The sequence below is a fragment of the Gopherus flavomarginatus genome, chromosome 9 (genome assembly GCF_025201925.1).
Source record: "Gopherus flavomarginatus isolate rGopFla2 chromosome 9, rGopFla2.mat.asm, whole genome shotgun sequence".
Classification (NCBI taxonomy): Eukaryota; Metazoa; Chordata; order Testudines; family Testudinidae; genus Gopherus; species Gopherus flavomarginatus.
This window is the reverse complement of record NC_066625.1, coordinates 84,939,691-84,959,236: the sequence shown is the minus strand read 5'-3', so window position 1 is coordinate 84,959,236 and position 19,546 is coordinate 84,939,691. Positions and strand designations below refer to the sequence as shown.

The 19,546-nt window shown below is 43.0% G+C and overlaps 1 protein-coding gene across 4 annotated transcripts in view; it reads right to left on the bottom strand.

The window, feature by feature from the left end:
* The window catches only part of LRRK1 (leucine rich repeat kinase 1), a 114,842-nt gene extending 96,716 nt beyond the window's left edge, over nt 1–18,126 (bottom strand). Inside the window, exons 1-4 of one of the 4 annotated variants that reach the window (XM_050967457.1) lie at nt 17,913–18,126; nt 15,393–15,519; nt 14,033–14,220; nt 10,696–10,913 (exon numbers count right to left, since the gene is read on the bottom strand). In XM_050967457.1, the coding sequence (XP_050823414.1) occupies nt 10,696–10,762 (67 nt within the window). In that variant the 5' untranslated portion in view covers nt 10,763–10,913; nt 14,033–14,220; nt 15,393–15,519; nt 17,913–18,126. The remainder of the gene's footprint in view (nt 1–10,695; nt 10,914–14,032; nt 14,221–15,392; nt 15,520–17,912) is intronic. The other 3 variants (XM_050967458.1, XM_050967456.1, XM_050967459.1) reach the window with 3 other exon arrangements.
* Nucleotides 18,127–19,546: the final 1,420 nt, after the last annotated feature.

Below are 19,546 nucleotides of genomic sequence, written 5' to 3'. Positions count from 1 at the left end.
CAATTGCAAAGTTTTGTCCAGTCAGTGATGCCAGTTTTTCTAAACGATAATACGATCATTAAAGCATGATGTGGTGTAAGTTCCACAGGAACCACAAACATACCAAGAATATTTGAGCTAAATTTATCCAGACTTCTCGTTTCTCTAAGTTTGAATCTCTGTCCTGCTTCATTATTTTACCAGAACTTGCAACTGTATGCAGCAAGGGATTATGGACAGTTTGGTGCTGAGCTTTTCCCAATCAGTTCTGCGATTATGCTCTGTAACACTGCAAGCCATTCATTGACTATTAGAAGTCTAAAATACAAAAAAGAAGGCAGGGAAAATTAAGGGAAGGGTGGATTTTAACATTCCCTAAGTACAATTTCAGTACAAGACTTCATGAGGTACTCTGTTAGCACAGCCTCCTCAAACACTGCTATGAGGGAGGAAGTGCTATTATCCCCATTTTACAGATGGGAAATTGAGGCACGGAGACACTAAGTGACTTATCCAAGGTCACATGGGAAGTTTGTGGCAGAAGAGAAAACTGAACCCAGATATCCAAAGTTCCTGACTAACCACTGCAAAAGCTCTTTCGCTTGTACCAACTAAGCACCTTAGAAACTCAGCCTTTTAAACTCTCCGGAGAACGGAATTTTCCCATTATGTATGTAGGTGGCTATGTTACTGCTAATGGGAACACACAGGCAGAGAGGAAATTTCCACCTTTACGAGAGTGCTGGATGAAAAGTACTAATAATATGAGCCTGCCCCAGCCTATAGCAAATTTATGGAAATGCATCATATTGAAAGAATTTCTGTGGTACTGCCAAGTGGAAGGAAGCTTCTCCTTATTTTTCATTTTGCAACAGGAACCAATCCCTAGACAGTAGCGTAGGTCAGCATTACTAATGAAACCACAAAGAGCAGTGAGAAAGGCTGGGAAATAACTAATGGACACAATCTACCCTCTTACACACATGTATATGACTCTCATGGATTTAAATGAGAGTTCTGGTCATGTAACCCAGGGATTAGTCGATACGTTAATGGCATATACTCAAAAAGTTAAATAAAAACAAATATTCTTGCTGGAAGGTTGCAACATAACCCTACTTTAATTTGTACAAACACAATGATAACACACAAGAATGCCAAAATAGAGAGAGAGAAAACAGACTGCTCTCTAAGGTAGCAAAGTACAGCTTGCCTCACCTTGCTTCCAGGAAACACCCCTCCACATTCACACACACACACTTAAAGTGATAGCTTGTGATTCCAACATAGTCCTTGATAAACCACATTAATAAGCAATTGACATAAAGAGCTCAGTCTTATGAAACCTACATCTTACAGCTGATACAGATTAAGGGTGAGGAAAAGTGGTCCTAGAATAGAGCAGAATCCAACAGCATTTGAGCATAAAAATGTGGCCCAGTGTCTTAAAGTGAAGGTCAGGATACCTGGGAGTCTTGAACACAGGGCAGAGTACAAAACCCTGAATTCTAACCCTGGCTCTTGCAACCGACACATGCTACAGCTTTGGGCACATCATGCTACTTCTCCATCTCAGTCTCTCCATCTGCAAAATGGGAGCAATAATTCTTGCCTCACTCGTGGGGCTGAATTAGTTAACACTTACACTGCTCTTTGAAGGTGGGTGGCATTTCTAAGTATTACTCTGGGGACGTTTGGGTTTGCAAAGGTTGCCAAATCAGCTACATAGTGACCAAAAAAAAAAAAATCAGCATTGCTATTGTTATGATGGAAAAGCTATTTTTACCAATCAGACTTTAAAAAAAGGTGAACTTTGCGATGACATAGTCATTAAAAGTTTGCCTGGATACACTAAAAAGAAACTTTATGGGTACAGTTTGGGTTTAGCTGTTTTTATCAACTGCACTAAGGTCCCACTCCTGCAAACAGCAGAACGCTTATGGCAGCACTCAGGGAAAGACATCTGTACCAACACAGAACCACGCTGATTGCAGGGTCTGCCTGTGAGGGTCTCTTTACAGGGCCTAAATGCACTTCCCTAGTTTTCAGATCAGTCAATCTCCTTTGAGTTGGAATAAAGTACAGATTCAAACCACATCAAAATATAAATACAAAGTCAAACTATTATAGCAAATTTAGAACTGTATGGAACAAAAATCCCACCCCATTCTGCACTGCAAACATTTCCTCTGGGCTGGCTGTATTCTAAAGAGCAAAATACTGGTAGCATCTTTAATAAAGTTGGCCTTAAAAGAAAAAAATCTGACTAAATGGCTCTGACCATCACTGAGGGTTTGACCGAACGCCTGTTGAAGTTAGTGTAAAGGCTCCCATAAATTTCAGTAGGCTTTGGAACAGGCCTGTATAGTCTTTCTGACATTATGAAAAATAACTATTCAGCACAATTCCTTTTGCAAGTGTAAATTTATATACACTATTGGCAAAATGATAGGCATGATCATGATTATAAGTGTTGGATGTGCACACATGCCATGCAATTAGTATTTTCATAATGTAACTAAGGACAGTGATTTTGTTTTTCACCAGATTAAACCCTTACCCCCCAACTATTTTATCATCACATATCCACTAAAGCAGATAAGATGCATTTATATAAAAGTTATGTTTGCAAAAGATTTTCCAATTGCCTCCCTCATATTGTTACCATTACTTCAGTCAGGCTGCTTGAACTCCTATGTATTGGTTGTATATTATATTAAAAACTAAGGCTTTAAATAGAAAGTCTTGTTTGTTCTTGCCCAAATAAGGATCACACTTTCCTCAAGCAGTAAAACAACTGTATTTAGAGTTGTACCCTCTGCCCAGTCGACTACTCCCAGAAATGTAGGGCTGGAAGGGACCTTGAGAGGTCATCTAATCTAGTGGTTCTCAACCAGGTGTACGCTTATCCTGAGGGGTTCGCAGAGATCTTCCAAAAGGTATATCAACTCATCTAGATATTTTACAACAGGCTACAGAAAAAGCACTAGCAAAGTCAGTACAAACTAAAATTTCATACAGACAATGATTTGTTTGTACTGCTCTATATACTATACACTGAAATGTAAGTACAATATTTATATTCCAATTGATTTATTTTATAATTATATGTTAAAAATGAGAAAGTAAACAATTTTTCAGTAATAGTCTGCTGTGATACTTTTGTATTTTTATGTCTGAATTTTTTAAGCAAATAGCTTTTAAGTGAGCTGAAACTAGGGGTGCACAAGAAAAATCAGCCTCCTGAAAGGGGTACAGTAGCCTGGAAAAGTTGAGAAGCACTGATCTAGTCTGTCCTCCCACAAAGGATCATGTATAACTAGACCATCCCTGGCAGGTGGTTGTGTAACCTGTTTTTAAAAATCTCCATTGATGAGGATTCCACAACCTTCCTGGTTAACCTAATCGAGTACTTTACTGTCCGTATAGTTATAAAGTTTTCCCTAATATCTAACTTAAATCTTTCTTGCTGCAGAATAAGCTGATTACTTCTTGCCCTACCTTCAGTGAACATGGCAAACCACAAATAACTATTCTTTGAGTACAATTTTTGAACCAGTTTAAACCCACTTTATAGTAATTTCATCTAGAAAATATTTCCCTATGTTGCTTATGAGAATGTCATGTGGGACTGTGTGAAAAGCTTCACTAAAAATCAAGATATATCAAATCTACTGCTTCCCCCCATCTGCTAGGCCAGTAATGTTTGAATCAGCGTGGACATCTGTACTTCTTTCCACTTCTATGGCCTCTCGTTCCTTTTACAGTGTCTTCTTCATGGTGTGGGTTTGGAACAGATTATATTATCCAGCTTGTGTAGCAGTAGTCTCCTTTTTTAAGATCAGCTGTTTATTCTTCTAGTTCATGTGCATGCTGGGGGATTTGTGCTATGCATTATCATTATGTGTTTTATAGTCACTGAGATAAATTTTGAGCCAGCATAATTTAGTCTCAGTTTGGTCCTGAGAGCATCTGGCTTCTGTAAACTGGATCCTTTGTAACACTTAGGTTATGATTTGGAAGGAGACTGTCACCTGGATCTGTTCGTCTTACTAAATTTCTATTGTCTTAATCAGCTTGTCTTCCGTAACTGGTCAGGAACACTTCCCTTGCTTGCATGAGCTGTCATATTATATTCCATGAGTTGTCATTCCATTTGTGCCTCCTTATCAGAGCAACATGTGCAGGTCCAGTTCCCATTAGCTCCTGTGCCTGGCCCCTAATCAAATCCCCTTCCCCTCATTGCCCCTGGCTTCCTGCCCCTGGGGAGGCTGCTGGCTTCCCCAGTTTTGTGGATGTGTTCCTGATTCTCTGCTGCAGCTGTCTCCTCCTTGCAGTGGAGCACAGGGTCAAGAGATACAGAGTCAATCTACTGCTAATAGTTTTTTGTTTTGTTTTTGCTTTGCTCACTACTGTATACATTTCTGCCCTGTAAGCATACAGCACCAACTGGGCTAAGTCACTGAGCAACCGCAGCTGTATCCTACTCACAAAGGTCAAGATGTTCAAAAGTGACTCACTATTTTGGATGCCTCCATCATCTTTAGGCACGCATCTTGAGACAACTTGACGAGGCCTGTTTTTTAAGAATATGCTGAGCATCTGCCCTCTGAAAATCAGGCCCCTTCAAGGTGTCAGAGAACCGAGGCACCAAAATCACTAGTCACTTTTGAAAATCTTGGTCAAGATAATTGTGAATGTGCAATGTGCTGCCTTGGTATTACACAGCACCTTTATGTGACAGCAAGCATTCTAAACAAGGCTGAATTTCTGTTAGCTTTTGGGCCTCCACCAAATCTTACCACTTCTGTATACGGTCTACATTTCAAGAGGGTTAAAAATAAAACCTGGTTACTGCTGTGTAAGGGCACTTCCTATTTCTGCTTGCTGTTTCCTACTTTTGTTTCTAGAGGGCATGCATGATAAGTCCAGCTCTCATAGCTACTTGGTTTTTTTGCTTGTAGGATTATTTTTGATTCACTGTTTGCGCCAAAAGACCTTAGATTCAGAAGCAGGAAGAAAAAAAGTTCAAGATTCGTTTAGTCTCATTTCTATTCCATAAACTTCAGACTAACGCCCCACACAGTGCTTCTATAGCACATGGCCCACCCCAGGTGTGTCCACTTCATCCTCACAACATCAACCTGAGGAGCAAAGGCAGGTTATTGTCATTGCCCTGTCTTCTAGATGAGGAAGCTGAGAGAAACTGTGAGCCTTGTGCTGAAGTCTATTCAGTGCATCATGACATGGCTGGGTCTAGAATGACAGTGCCCTGACCCCTAGTCCTGTGCTATAACCATGACACCTTTTTGCTGGCATAACTTCTCCTTGTAAAACGTTACACTGAGAACATTTATGTGACGAAGTGGGAATGTTCTTAATGTTTTCTCTGAATACTGTGTGGGTGCCTCAGTTTCCCCTATGCATTTCTTACGTATCTAGGTAGGGGGATCAGGGTGTATAACTGCTGAAGAGCCCAAGAAGGCCCCTGTGATACTGTCTGCACAGAGAATGGCCGGCATTCTGTCTCCTGGCAACTAACGGCCTGGGCCCTTCCTCTGCAAAGATGCCAACTGAAGGTGTTGGAGAACAAAGAGATCAAGTGATTTCCTGGCCTGGAAAAGAGAAAAAGGCCAGAGAGGAGAGGCTGGAGAGTTTCAGTTTGGAGCTAGCTGGGGCTGTGGAGTGAGTGCAGATGTGGGTGTCTGGCTCACTGCCCCCCAAAATGGACCTGGCTGAGGGGTCCTGTTCTTGGTACCTACAAACTCTGTTTTAGACCATGTTCCTGTCATCTAATAAATCTCTGTTTTACTGGCTAGCTAAGAATCATGTCTGACTGCGAAGTTGGGGTGCAGGACCCTCTGGTTTCCCCAGGACCCAGCCTGGGTGGACTCGCTGTGGGAAGCGCACAGAGGGGCAGAGGATGCTGAATGCTCCAAAGGTCAGACCCAGAAAGGTGGAAGCCATGTGAGCTTCTTGTCCTGAAGACAGTCTGCTCACAGAGAGGAGACTTCACCAGAATCCTGACTGGCTTCGTAGGGAGCAATTCCAGAGCACTGCCCAGGGACTCCGTGACAACTTAAATCAGCTACTGTTAATGGAACTTCAAAGCCTGTTTCTGTCCTCCTTTCCTCCTCTATCATTCAGCAGTAAAGATTTATAAACAAAAAATAAAACATTCACAATAATAAGTGCAAGTCCCTGCCCTCGACATTAAAGGAAACACAGTCAACCAGGCAGAATTTTCCAGAAATAAAAACAAAGATCTAATCTGGAGGCATCACATAAGTTAACGCCCAGTGTTATGTGGACTTCGACTATTTTTATTGCTGGGCGGCAGTCACTAGCTGCTGCTGTGGACTTTTATTTTCTAAACTGATTTGAAGTTGGTGCCAGACTAACAGAACTAGTGGTTTAAGTTTGCACAAAAAAGAAACAGCGTGGGCAGAAACAGTGTAAACTCTCCCCCTCTCTCATCCCTCCATCTCCCATCAGTGTGCTTCAGCGTGAGAGGACGGGTCAGCCTCCCGCCTCTCACAGGCTATTAGTGCGGGGGCCGGTAGTGATGTGGGCACCTACCCACTACGAACGGGGCTGAGCCAAAGGCTTTTTAAGGCACCCAAGTCTCTCTTCCACATTTGCAAATCTGACCCCCAATGCAAATACCCAGCAGAGATGGAGAAGGGGATAACAGTTCAAATATGGCTTATGCTGCTACTAAGTAACCAAACATAGTTACTATCTAATGGCTTGTGAAATTTTCTACAAGAAATTGTTTTGCAGAGTTAACTAGTTCATGAGGAAGCCAATTCAAATGATCCTGTGCGATCTTACGAGAGCTTCAAGGTCAGGGTGGATCATGACTTGGATGGGAGACCTACAGGAAAGACTTTTTCATCATGCAAGAAGTGGTATTGGTGATGCACAGGCAGCTCATTTTCATCTCAGTCATGCTGTGTCTACACTTAAAATGCAGCAGCACTTCCGCAATGCTTCAGTGTAGACACTCACTATAGTGGCAGGCTGGGTTCTCCTATCACACTGGTTAATCCGTCTCCCCAAGAGATGGTAGCTAGGTTGATGGAAGAATTCTTCTGTCAACCCTACGATGTTTACAACAGGGGTTAGGTCAGATTAACTATGTCATTCAGGGTTGTGGATATTTCACACCCTTGGGCGATGTAGTTGGGTCAACCTAACTTTTCAGTGTAGACCAGCCCTCAGTACCGAATTAATGGCCCAGCATGGTTGCAGGAGCCTCTGTAATGACAGGGATGCTATCTTTCAGGTGAAATAAAAAGGGTGGATTGGGTCACACGTGCTCAATCAAAGATCTTCTTGCATTTTTCAAGAGACATAAGGGCATTAAACCAATGGTCTGCTCTAAATTCCAACTCACGTAATTATACTCTGGCCACCTAAATCTGCAGGGCAAATTTATGTTCTTTTTCCTTCTGCTCCTATCCTATACCGTGATGCAATGTCTCTCTGTGCTGTGGGGCAGCTGCTGAATTCCAGTGGTGGGCAGCAGGATCCTTTTACTGTACAGACTTGCCTCAGTGGGGGTTGTAAGTGTTTAATTAGTTAATTTTTGTAAAGTTGCTATGGAAATAAAAAAGTATTATAATAATGATAATTATTCTTTCTTTACTTTAATCATTACAGAAACAGAGGAAGACGCTCTCTCAATATTTTTGTAGAGTGGCCCAATTCCCCTTAGAAACCATCACACAGAGTTATCCTGGGGCTCAAGACCACATTTGTCATTGCACCCAGACAAGCTTCACCAACAGAGATGTCACTAAGTATTTTTCAAAGGAGAGCCCTGATGAATTCAATAAACAGTGATTACCTTTCTGTAGCTTTCTTGAACCATCCTGTAGAATTTAACAGAGAATTATATCCTTGCTACAAAATTCTATAAAATTAAAAAAAAAAACAAAAAACCCACTCCAGAAAGGAATTCATTCTCATTATATAATTTGTAGAGTAACTTCTTTAGAACTCTATTGAATTGCTCCAAAATCCCATTTGGTTTCATCTCTATTAAGTTCTAAAGAACTTTTCAATAAGAGTGAAGATCTTTTGCTTCACAAAAGGCAGGAATATCCCCCGTATCCCTATACTCGCCCTATATGGGTCACAATGCTTCATTTTAATAAGCATGATCTTAATGTGTAACAGGAAGGCGAAGCAGAGGTGGAGTGGGGATGAGTCAATTATTTACACAGCTGAAAAAACAATATATATTACTCTGCACTTCTATAATGCCTTCCATCTGAGGAACCCATCGTGCTTTACAGACATTAGCTAATTAAGCTTAGCGACATCCCTGTGAAGCAGCAAAGGATATATAGGGACACTTCACATACCACTGAAATGCAGCTACCTCACAGCTGGAGTAGAGCAGAATTTTTGCTGGACACAAAACTAGCATACAAGTTAGGCCAGGAATAACATACCAAGTTGAAAGTACAGGGGGAACTTAGGCAGACAGAATGGGAGAGATTCTCAGTTGGTGTAACTTGTCACAGCTCCATTGAAGTCAACATAGCTAGGACAATATGCTCCAGCTGAGGATCTGCCCCAATGTTCAGCTTTCATGAAAAGTGGCCTAGGATTGTAAGGCTGGTAAGTGATCAGAACTCAAGTGTTATTTCTCATGAGGGAAGGGACTTCCAGCAGCACATAGCCTCCAATACCCTGCTGAATGCAGTAGCCAGTTACTGAGCCACAAACACTATTTCACTATGTGTGAGAAGCCACACATTCATAAACTGACCAGACCTGCCCTACTCTGCTTGTGAGAGCTGATTGGATCCCAGCATAAGGAGATATGACTACAAGAAATACCTCTAGGGTCTCCTAGTGTTACTGGAATCCCTGATATTTACAGATGAGATGCTATGGGCTATTATTATTCCCAGTGGTTCCTGCACAATTAAAGCAGCCGACACCATCTGCATGAAAAGCATGAAAACAATATGTTCACGTGTGAAGGTTTAATGACTTACAACATTCCAGCATTCAAGTTAGGTAAGTAAATCCAAATGGCAAACAAGGACCATCTAATGTAAGGAGTGGACTGACTAGCTGATATCAATCATCCTTGGGAGAAACTAAGCAATCCTGGACCAAAATAAGTTTAAACACCTACAGCATACGCATAGGGAGCAAACTTTCTGAAGTAGTACATGATTGAAAACCTAACCTCAATACCACATGGCCAATCTTCCCTATCACATAAAATTTCTTACACAATTCTATGTATAGTGGTTATACTGGTATGCTCTGTACACTACATGTTACTGGTGACTTACCACATATTTTACACAACAAAGCAATATAAGAATTTCCATGAAGAAAAGCAGCTGCTATTAAATAGAAAAACAGTTTACAGCTTTTTTTCTCCTTCCCACCTCATTATTTACACACAGACAATTGGTTTATTTACCTTCTCTTTGAAACACTGAGAAAAATCTGCCAAATCAGCATTACAGGATAAAACTGTTGGTAATCCATTAAAGTGTGCTAATCGTTACAGCAGATTAAAATTCTTTTCATGGTTTATAATTTAGTATGCCAACAGAAATGAATTCAGATTTCCAGAGAGTTTAGACATACAATTAACAGATTAAAGCATATACCAGATTTAATCATTATTCCCAAAAGTTCCTGATCACTATACAAAGATAAAGCTTTAAATATAGAAAAAAAAGCTACCACAAAATAACCATAATACATACGGGGAAGGGAAAGAGTTCCCGGAGCTCTGTGTGACACTGGTGTGAAATGTCTTTGATAAAGGTAAAAAGGCTTCTCAATAAAATATCAGGCATTGCTTCATACTTGCTGATAAAATCCAAAATAAGGTTGCTAAAACATTAGGCTCTTCTGAGCTCTGCTCACTCACTACCCAGCGTCAAAAACACCTTCATCCCACACTTCTAACGCAAAAACTGCCTCCTTATGAATTATTTATTATGGGGAAAACACTAATATAATAAGCCAAAGACCAATTCTTGTTGCTGAGACATAACTGTTTTTGACTTGGAGAAAATTAACGTTATTGTCCTGTGACTGACAATTTTGGCAACAAATATTAATATTTGAAGAAGAAATTATCACACCAACAGAAACTAACCTGAAACATACATCTCCTTTTAAAGAAGGATTTCTACCTATGGATTCAAAATATTATTATAGAAACCCAAACCTTCTAATCCATGCTATGGATTTTTAACATTAAATCATCAGTAATTGCTGAATCAAAGCTTATAGTACAATAGGAGCAGGATCTGTTCAGCCTTAGGAATGATGCTTTGATTTTAAAAGCTTTGGTACCCTGAGCCCATACTGCAGCAATAGCTGGCAGCACATTTGTATTCATGTGCTAAAAATTATGAACCTTGCAACACATTTTTGAATCAATGCTATGTGATAGAAATACTGACTAGTTCCACTTGTAAGGAACGCTGTTCCATCTTTATTAATAGATATATGTCTTTCATCTTGCAAGTAAAATTAACTGTTACATTTTGTAGATTCTTGAAGATATGGTCTTGGATAGTCAAAGCAATTAAAGGGAATTAGGTGTTTAAATCTCACTGAATTCCAATGGGAGCTGTGCACCTAAGTCCCTTGGGCACCTTCAAAAATCAAAGCCTAAATATTTACTGCTGCTCCAAATAGGAAAGAAAAAGCAGTTCCATTTACCATTTTGGGGCTCCATGTTGCACTCTCTGCTAACAGCCGATTCCTCAGTTCCCACGCACCAGTACATTCTGGGCTGTAGTTGCGTAGTTTCAATAAGCCAACTTTCTGCAGCATTTAAAATTAAATAGTGTCGTCAAAGTCAAACGACCTCTCTCCAGGTGCAGGATTGGAGAGTCACTGCCAGTTGTCACAGTCATGAAGAAACACCATCTGCCCTGCTTTAAAAAAATAAAATAATAATAATTAAAAAAAGCAAAAACCATAAATCATCCCAGTGCAGGAATTGCAAGATGTTTACTCCTCTGCACATACAAAATGTGCTTCTCTAGACATTACCTTGCAAAAGGGCATTCATTTCATGCCACTGTAAATACAATTTATTATATAATACTTTAGCTACCCATATTGTGAATCAACAAAATAGCCTGACAATGTCTCCACACTAAAAAAGGAGGCTAGTCTCAATTTCTCTCAGCCAAAACTACTAAAGAGACTACAGTCAAAACAGGGATATTTTGGATAAGGATTGCAGATCCCGTTTCAGACTCTCAATGGGCTGGCACTGAAGTGGTGTATCCCTGCCAGAGGGAATTCCTAACGAAATTCCACTTCAGAACCATCTTTTAGTCACAAAAGAAGTCGAAATCTAAGCAGAAATTGTGGATCCCATTAAGAGAGCTCTTGAGAAACTCCATATTATCCCCAACAAATACTGATCTGGTTACCAAAAAGGGGGAATCCTCTATGGAAGGAAATAATACAAGAGGAAAAGAAGAGGATAAACTTTGTATCTAGACCAGTAATGCACAAGGATTTCATTGCAAAATAAACAACATTTTGCAGGAACATATATATCCAAGGAGCCATATTCAATTTCTGTGAGCTACAAAATGTTTGGTTTTTTTAACCACTCTGCAAAATTAGCAATGATGACCAGGGCATTGATTGTCTCTCTCTCCCAGGGAATTTTGAAGTTCTTACCTGTTTAAAGTTGAGTCTCAGAAATTTTCTCTCTTTTTAAAAGTCTTCTGTCTAACATTGCTGTGGCATTTACAGTATGCACACAAGTAGCAAACTTTGTTCCTTTATTTTCTGCTTTCACTTTCAGTATGTAAATTATTTCATTAATGTAGCAGAGCATCACTGAATAGATCTGATTTTAATCCATTTCTTTCATGTCTGCTGCATGCCATCAAAGGTATGAAAGGAGGTCCCCAATTAAGCACAGTACTTAAGTATGTGCTTAAGTGCCATTAAAGTCAATGAGACCTAAGCAGATGCTTCAATGCTTTACTAACTAGAGCTGGTTTGTTGAATTGGGGTTTAAGAGCAAGGGCAGTAAAAAATACATTCATCCTTCAACTGATCTACATTCAGTTTCCTCACATTCCTCCTTCATTTCACAGGACTTTAAGTCAAGTTGGCAATGTGTTACAAAATCTGTGAATGGCAAGAGATTTGTTTCTATGCAGATGTTTGAGTCTGGTCCTATTTTATGTCCATACAGACAAATGCAATTTCTGGTGATCCCCACTTTGTGGAGCTCGTCTGACAATAAGGACCAAATGCCCATTTCAGCTACTGCTTGCCCTAAGGCTATGTGGATCATTGGCATGTTGGATTTTAAAGGTCATATTGAATGGAATTTTTTGATGCTTTCAAAGCTAGGAAATGCATTTTGGGGTACTCCTTGGTTGCCAGTAAATTCTATTACAGCTTATGGGAGTACTTGCTTGAGCCAATAACAATGTGATTGACCTGCTTTGGAATTAGACAAGGTAAATTCTACTAGCCAGTCGTTGCAAGACAGGAGGTGTTTGCTTACCATGTACATGTCTGATTTGACAAATTCAACAATTTACAAATCCGATTGCAGTGATCATTTAATTCTAATTGTCTATATTGCAGCTGACCCAGGATTATATTCCTTGTAAGCCTGTAGACCAGGGATCAGCAACCTTTCAGAAGTGGTGTGCCGAGTCTTCATTTATTGACTCTAACTTTAGGTTTCACATGCCAGTAATACATTTTACGTTTTTAGAAGGTCTCTTTCTATAAGTCTATAACAGGGGTTGGCAGTCTCTGACACATGGCTCGCCAGGGTAAGCACTCTGGTGGGCCGGGCCAGTTTGTTTACCTGTCTCGTCCTCAAGTTCGGCCGACTGCGGCTCTCACTGGCTGCGGTTCACCGCTCCAGGCCAATGGGGGCGGCAGAAAGCCGTAACCAGCACATCCCTTGGCCCGCGCCGCTCCCTGCCGCCCCACTGGCCTGGAGCAGTGAACCGTGGCCAGTGGGAGCCACGATCCATCGAACCTGCTGATGCGACAGGTAAACAAATCGGCCTGGCCCACCAGGGTGCTTACCCTGGCAAGCCGCGTGCCAGAGGTTGCCGACCCCTGGTCTATAATATATACCGGTAACTAAACTATTGTTGTATGTTAAGTAAATAAGGTTTTTAAAATGTTTACGAAGCTTCATTCAAAATTAAATCAAAGTGCAGAGCCCCCCGGACTGGTGACCAGGACCCGGGCAGTGTGAGTGCCACTGAAAATCAGCTTGCGTGCCGCCTTCGGCATGCGCGCCATAGGTTGCCTACCCCTGCTGTAGACAGAGAACGGGGCCAGATTCACTAGATAGGTTATGTCTCCTGTGTCACTGAGGTGGGTGAAAAGAGCAGTAACCCAACTGCAAGTGCCCAGCAGAGTGTTTCTCTGTGGTAGAATTGCACTCTCTGCTGATGCATTGCATAGTCTCAATACAAGGCAGAGCTAAGGTTGTTTGGATGCTTTATATATGCATTTCCATACCTTAACATCTTTGTATTTCTTTAACGTATAACCTGAATTCCCTGGATTTGTCATGGTTAGTTTGGAGAACATCATTATAATGCTTTCTACCCTAAAGATACTTATACATACACTCAACTTTTAACTCCATTAACATAGTTATTATACATTCCAGGGCAAAAACTAATTGACTATTAGACAGGATGGTGTTACACAAGATTCTGTAGTTTCTGTGAGATTCCTCTCAGCAGGACTAAGAGCAGGGAGCAATACATTTTCAGGCAAATTTAGATTCCATTCAGCATCTGCCCAGCTTCTTTCAAGATTCACTAGCAGACAAATGGCTCACTTTTAGAGACTAGCTAAAGGAATTACTGCCATTTAAAAAAAAATAAAACAGTATAAAATATTTTGCATTCACAGCCTTTTTCATTCAAAGATCTTAAAGCACTTCATAAACATTCATTAAGCCTCACAATACCCCTGTGAATATTGTAGGTAAGTACATTGAGGCACATAGAAGTGCAATGACTTGTCCAAGATTACTCACCAAGTCAAAAGCAGACTGGAATAGCATCTTGAGTCTTTTGTCAAACCACTGCCTTTGAAAACAATGTTATGCCACATTCAAGGCCAGAGATGGTGTCAGGGGTATTCACAACAGGTAACAATGTGGAGCATGAAGGTGGATGAAGCATCACTGATCCAAGCCAACTGTGGGCTCTGTGACGTTGTAGTCTATATAATTTTATAAAAATATGCTAATGAGTGAATATAATGTAACTGGAATATGCTTCATGCAAAAGGTCTCTTGTAAGGTATCATAACAAAGCTTATAATCTACTGAGTGTGATCATCCTATTTGTCTAAATGTACCACTCTTGTATCTGAAACTAGAAATATGAAATATAACTCTGAGGGCCTATTGTAATTATGCAAAGTGTGGGCCATTAATGGTGGTTTGGAATCTTGATTTCCATTAACCAGGACAATTGTCCGCAGATGGCTGTGGTTTACTTGTAAGTCTTCCTGTATACCTGTGTGCTGGCAAGTGGGCAATGAAGTCTTGCAGGGATATGTGATCATGTCACCTGAACTGGAATCCATCTTTATCCTGATGTCTTTCCATTCAGAAGGGGGTGGGAACCCAGAGAGGGACAGAGGATTCCCGCCTTATGCAAAAGATATATAAATGGGTGGAACAGAAGAAAGTGAGGAGCCATCATGAAGAATCCTCTAGCTACCACCTGAGCTGGAACAAGAGCTGTACCGGGGAAAGAATTGTGCCCAGGCCTGGAAGGTGTCCAGTCTGAGGAAAAAACTTACTGATGCATCTCTGAGGGTGAGATTATCTGTATTCAGTTTGATTAGACATAGATTTGCACATTTTGTTTGTATTTTGCTTGGTGACTTACTTTGTTTTGTCTGTTACTACTTGGAACCACTTAAATCCTACTTTCCGTATTAATTAACTCAGAGTATGTATTAATACCTGGGGGAGCAAACAACTGTGCATATCTCTCTATCAGTGTTATAGAGGGCGAACAATTTATGAGTTTATCCTGCATAAGCTTTATACAGGGTAAAACGGATTTATTTGGGTTTAGACCCCATTGGGAGTTGGGCATCTGAGTGTTAAAGACAGGAACGCTTCTGTTAGCTGCTTTCAGGTAAACCTGTAGCTTTGGGGCAAGTAACTCAGACCCTGGGTCTGTGTTGGAGCAGACGGGAGTGTCTGGCTCAGCAAGACAGGGTGCTGGGGTCCCGAGCTGGCAGGGAAAGCAGGGGTAGAAGTAGTCTTGGCACATGAGGTGGCAGCTCCCAAGAGGGTTTCTGTGATCCAACCCATCACAGGCTCGTGTCAGGACACAGTCACACTCAGAAGAGGGATTAATACCTCTAATACCTACCAATGCAATGAGAAGAGAATGGGGCTCTTGGCATTTTGTTAGTGCTAAATCCCTGCTAAACAGCAATCCATCGTTGGTCTTTATAGGAAGCCAATGTATCCTGAGCTGTCTTGGATCACCAGAAGCTCTGTGCAGAAAAAAAAATCCAATTATTTCTATAGAATCATAGGACTAGAAGGGACCTTGAGAGTTCATCTAGTCCAGTGCCCTGCAACAACTTGTCACTGATATCTTTCATAACATGTAATAAAAGCAGACAGAGTGAAAAATAGAGCACCCTGTGCCTATTTAGATAAAGAATGATTGAAAGATAAAAAAAACAACAACAGAAGTTGGAACCAGAAGAGAGTTTGTATTCAAGACCAACCCTTTGTACCTGTTGCATTCGCCACTGGATTGCCACCTTTCTCCTAATGTCCCATGTGACTAAATCAGTTGGGGGAGAGATAGCTTAGTGGTTTGAACATTGGCCTGCTAAACCCAAGGTTCTGAGTTAAATCTTGAGGGGACAATTTGGAGATTTAGTTGGGGATGGGTCCTGCTTTGAGCAGATGGTTGGACTAGAAGACCTCCTGAGGTCCCTTCCGACCCTGATAGTCTATGAATACCATGACATTGCACTGCATCTTTCAACTTAAATCATTTGTGAAAGACTTTAAGTGCTCTGCAAGTGATGTGTCAAAAGTGGGAATCTATCTCAAATTTTGGGATAAGTGACAATTTATTTGTACACTATATCACTGGTCATAGCAGCAGACAAAGGGAGAGCTAGTGGTCAGAGCAACGACTCCTGGGTTCTGTTTTCCCCTCTGACACAGGTATGCTGTGTGATCTCAAGCAAATCCCATAAATTGTGTGCATCGGTTTCCAAATCTGCATAGTGGTTATATTATTTATCTCCCTCCAGACATATAGTAACATTTGATTAATTACTATTTATGAAGCACTCTGAAATTACCGGCTGAGAGGTCTATATAAGTAGAAAGTAATAAAATAATAATAATAATTAAAACTCTGCACTATAAAAGTGAAGTGTTTCTATTCTGGAGCCCCAGAGTGCTTCCTGATGGCTGTTATAATGGTTATTGTATAAAAGGAAGGTTTTCCTTAAAGCTAATATAGATTATTTCCCTTCTACCACCAGCTTTCAGGAAAGGACAACAGCTTCCTGCTTATGATTCATTTAACCCAAACATTTCCTTCATGGATTCCAAATTTAGGTTCTGTTAAAAATTACCCTAAACAATCCATATCTATAGAAATGTTTTCTTTTCATTAACGTCTTGTCACCCTTTAATTTCTCCGAGGCACCAGACTGACAGGCCCTCAGCTTGTAATCACATACACACGTATTTAACTTTACTTACATAAGTAGTCTCAGTGATATCAATGTGAGCTTTTACATGAGTAAAATTAACAATATGCTTAAATTTCTGGAAGCTTAGGGCCTTACTCTGTAAGGAAAACGGATCTGGACTAGTTCTGTCCTATGTAATATGTTGTCTGTCTTCATTATTATATATGAACGTATATAGAATAAACAAAAGGCGAAACAGACGATTATAGTTTCCTCTTCCAGAGCAGGTGATAAGCAAATAATGTGACCAGCATAAATGGTTAAAAATAAATTAGATTTTTAAAATTCTGATGAGAGTGGGTGAAGAAATGATTTGCTGTCCTCCCCCAAAAAATATTTTGGCAAAAATAAACTTTTCTTCAACTTTTTTTTAATTAAAAAAATTAAAAACCTAAAGTTTGTTTTTTCAATAAAAACCTGAACACTTTCAAACAAAAGCATTTTGCCATGAAAATTAACCCTTTGTCCAAAAACCACTTTTCACTGAAAAAACCGATAGCAGTAAAAGAAATTCAACTAGCTCTATTTCTGCAGAACCAAGGTAAGAAAAGTGGTTATCCCAACAGGGTCCCTTTGGCTTACAAAAGAGCAGATGCAACCTAAAGTCACCAAACACACACACCATAGCACCAAGCCCCGGGTTGCTTCAAATCTCAGAGATGAACATTCAGCTGCGACACCCGGTTCGCCATGGGCCTGGCAAAGTTGTGGAGCGCTGCGGAGTGTGCCCCTTTAAAGAGCCTGCCCTGTGCCCAGGCGGGGGAAACACCCCTCGTCTCTATGGCAGCACAACCTCCTTCAGGACCTTTCTCCAGCCAGTTTTCAGTTCAGTCTGTACCCTTGAAAAGCGCCCAGCTGGAGAGCTCCTGTAAGAAGGCAGGTGTGTGTCTGCCACACCAGTGCCCGGCCCGGGGAGGGGCAGCCAGGGACGGGGGCTCAGATACCAGGGGGATGAGGCCCTATAAATCCCTGCCTGGGGATCACTAGGGAGAGCCCGGCTTCCAAGTCCGGCTGCAGAGGGGAGGAGGCTGCGAGCCCTGCTGCGGGGCGGGGAGGGGGGGACCCTGCAGGTCCGTCCTCGCGGCCAGAAGGCTGCCAAGGGGAAGAAGCAGAAGCACCGAAACCCTACGCAGCCCAGCAGGGTCCCCGCGAAGCCATTGTACCTCCTGCCAGTGCCGCCCACAGCCGGGGCAGAGCGTCCCTGCGAGGCGGGCACCGCTCGGGGGTGCGGGGCCGGGACGCCGCCTCCTGCTCCTCCGGCCGGAGCAACTTGCGGGCTGTTGCTGCGCGGGACAGGGGCGGGCTGGAGAGAAGAGAGCGAGGAGCCAGGGCGGTGCGCAGCCAGCCAGGGCAGCCAGCACTTCCTCAATCCGCAGAGAGCGTGGAGGGGGAGGAGAAAGGGGAATGGGGGGGCCGGGGGGTGCGGAGAAAGGGGAGTGTGTGTGTGTGGGCGGGTGTGTGGGCGGGTGTGCATGTGTGGGGAGTGCGGGGGGGTGAGGAGAAAGGGGAGTGTGTGTGGGCGGGGGGTGAGGAGAAAGGGGAATGGGGGGGCGCGGGGGGTGAGGAGAATGGGGAGTGTGCATGTGTGGGGAGTGCGGGGGGTGAGGAGAAAGGGGAGTGTGTGGAGGGGTGAGTGTGAGGGGGAGGAGAAAGGGGAGTGGGTGTGCATGTGTGGGGGGGGCAGTGAGGAGAAAGGGGAGTGTGTGTGTGTGGGCGCGTGTGCATGTGTGGGGAGTGCGGGGGGTGAGGAGAAAGGGGAGTGTGAGGGGCGGGGGGGCGAGGAGAAAGGAGTGTGGGAGGGGGTGGGGGGTGAGGAGAAAGGGAGTGTGTGTGTGTGTGCATGTGTGCGGGGGGTGCAGGGCGTGAGAAGAAAGGGGAGTGTGGAAGGGTGAGTGTGAGGGGGAGGAGAAAGGGGAGTGGGTGTGCATGTGGGGGGGGCGGTGAGGAGAAAGGGGAGTGTGTGGAGGGGGAGAAGAAAGGGAGTGTGTGAGGGGGAGGAGAAAGGAGTGTGTGCAGGGGTGAGTGTGAGGGCAGAGGGTGAGGAGAAAGGGGAGTGTGTGGAGGGGTGAGTGAGGGGGAAGAGAAAGGGGAGTGGGTGTGCATGTGTGGGGGAGGTGGTGAGGAGAAAGGGGAGTGTGTGTGTGTGGGCAGGGGGTGAGGAGAAAGGGAGTGTGTGTGTGCGTGCATGTGTGTGGGGGGGTGCAGGGCGTGAGGAGAAAGGGGAGTGTGGAGGGGTGAGTGTGAGGGGGAGGAGAAAGGGGAGTGGGTGTGCATGTGGGGGGGCGGTGAGGAGAAAGGGGAGTGTGTGTGTGGGCAGGGGATGAGGAGAAAGGGAGTGTGTGCAGGGGTGAGTGTGAGGGCAGGGGATGAGGAGAAAGGGGAGTGTGTGGAGGGGTGAGTGAGGGGGAAGAGAAAGGGGAGTGGGTGTGCATGTGTGGGTGGGCAGTGAGGAGAAAGGGGAGTGTGTGTGTGTGGGCAGGGGGGCGAGGAAAAAGGGGAGTATGTGGAGGGGTGAGTGTGAGGGGGAGGAGAAAGGGGAGTGCGTGTGTGAAGGCCAGGGGAGAGTTGGAGGATGGCGGAGGGCTAGGCAAAGGCTGTGGAAACGGTGTGAGGAGGAGCCAGTGTACACAGGCAGTGGAGTTTATCAGACTGGAGTGTTAGGCAGTGGGGAAGGGGGGTGGAGACGGAAAGGGGTGAGGTAGAGCGGTGGCTTTCAACCTTTCCAGACTCCTTCCAGGAGTCTGATTTGTCTTGCATAAGCCGAGTTTCAGCTCACTTAAAAACTACTTCCTTACAA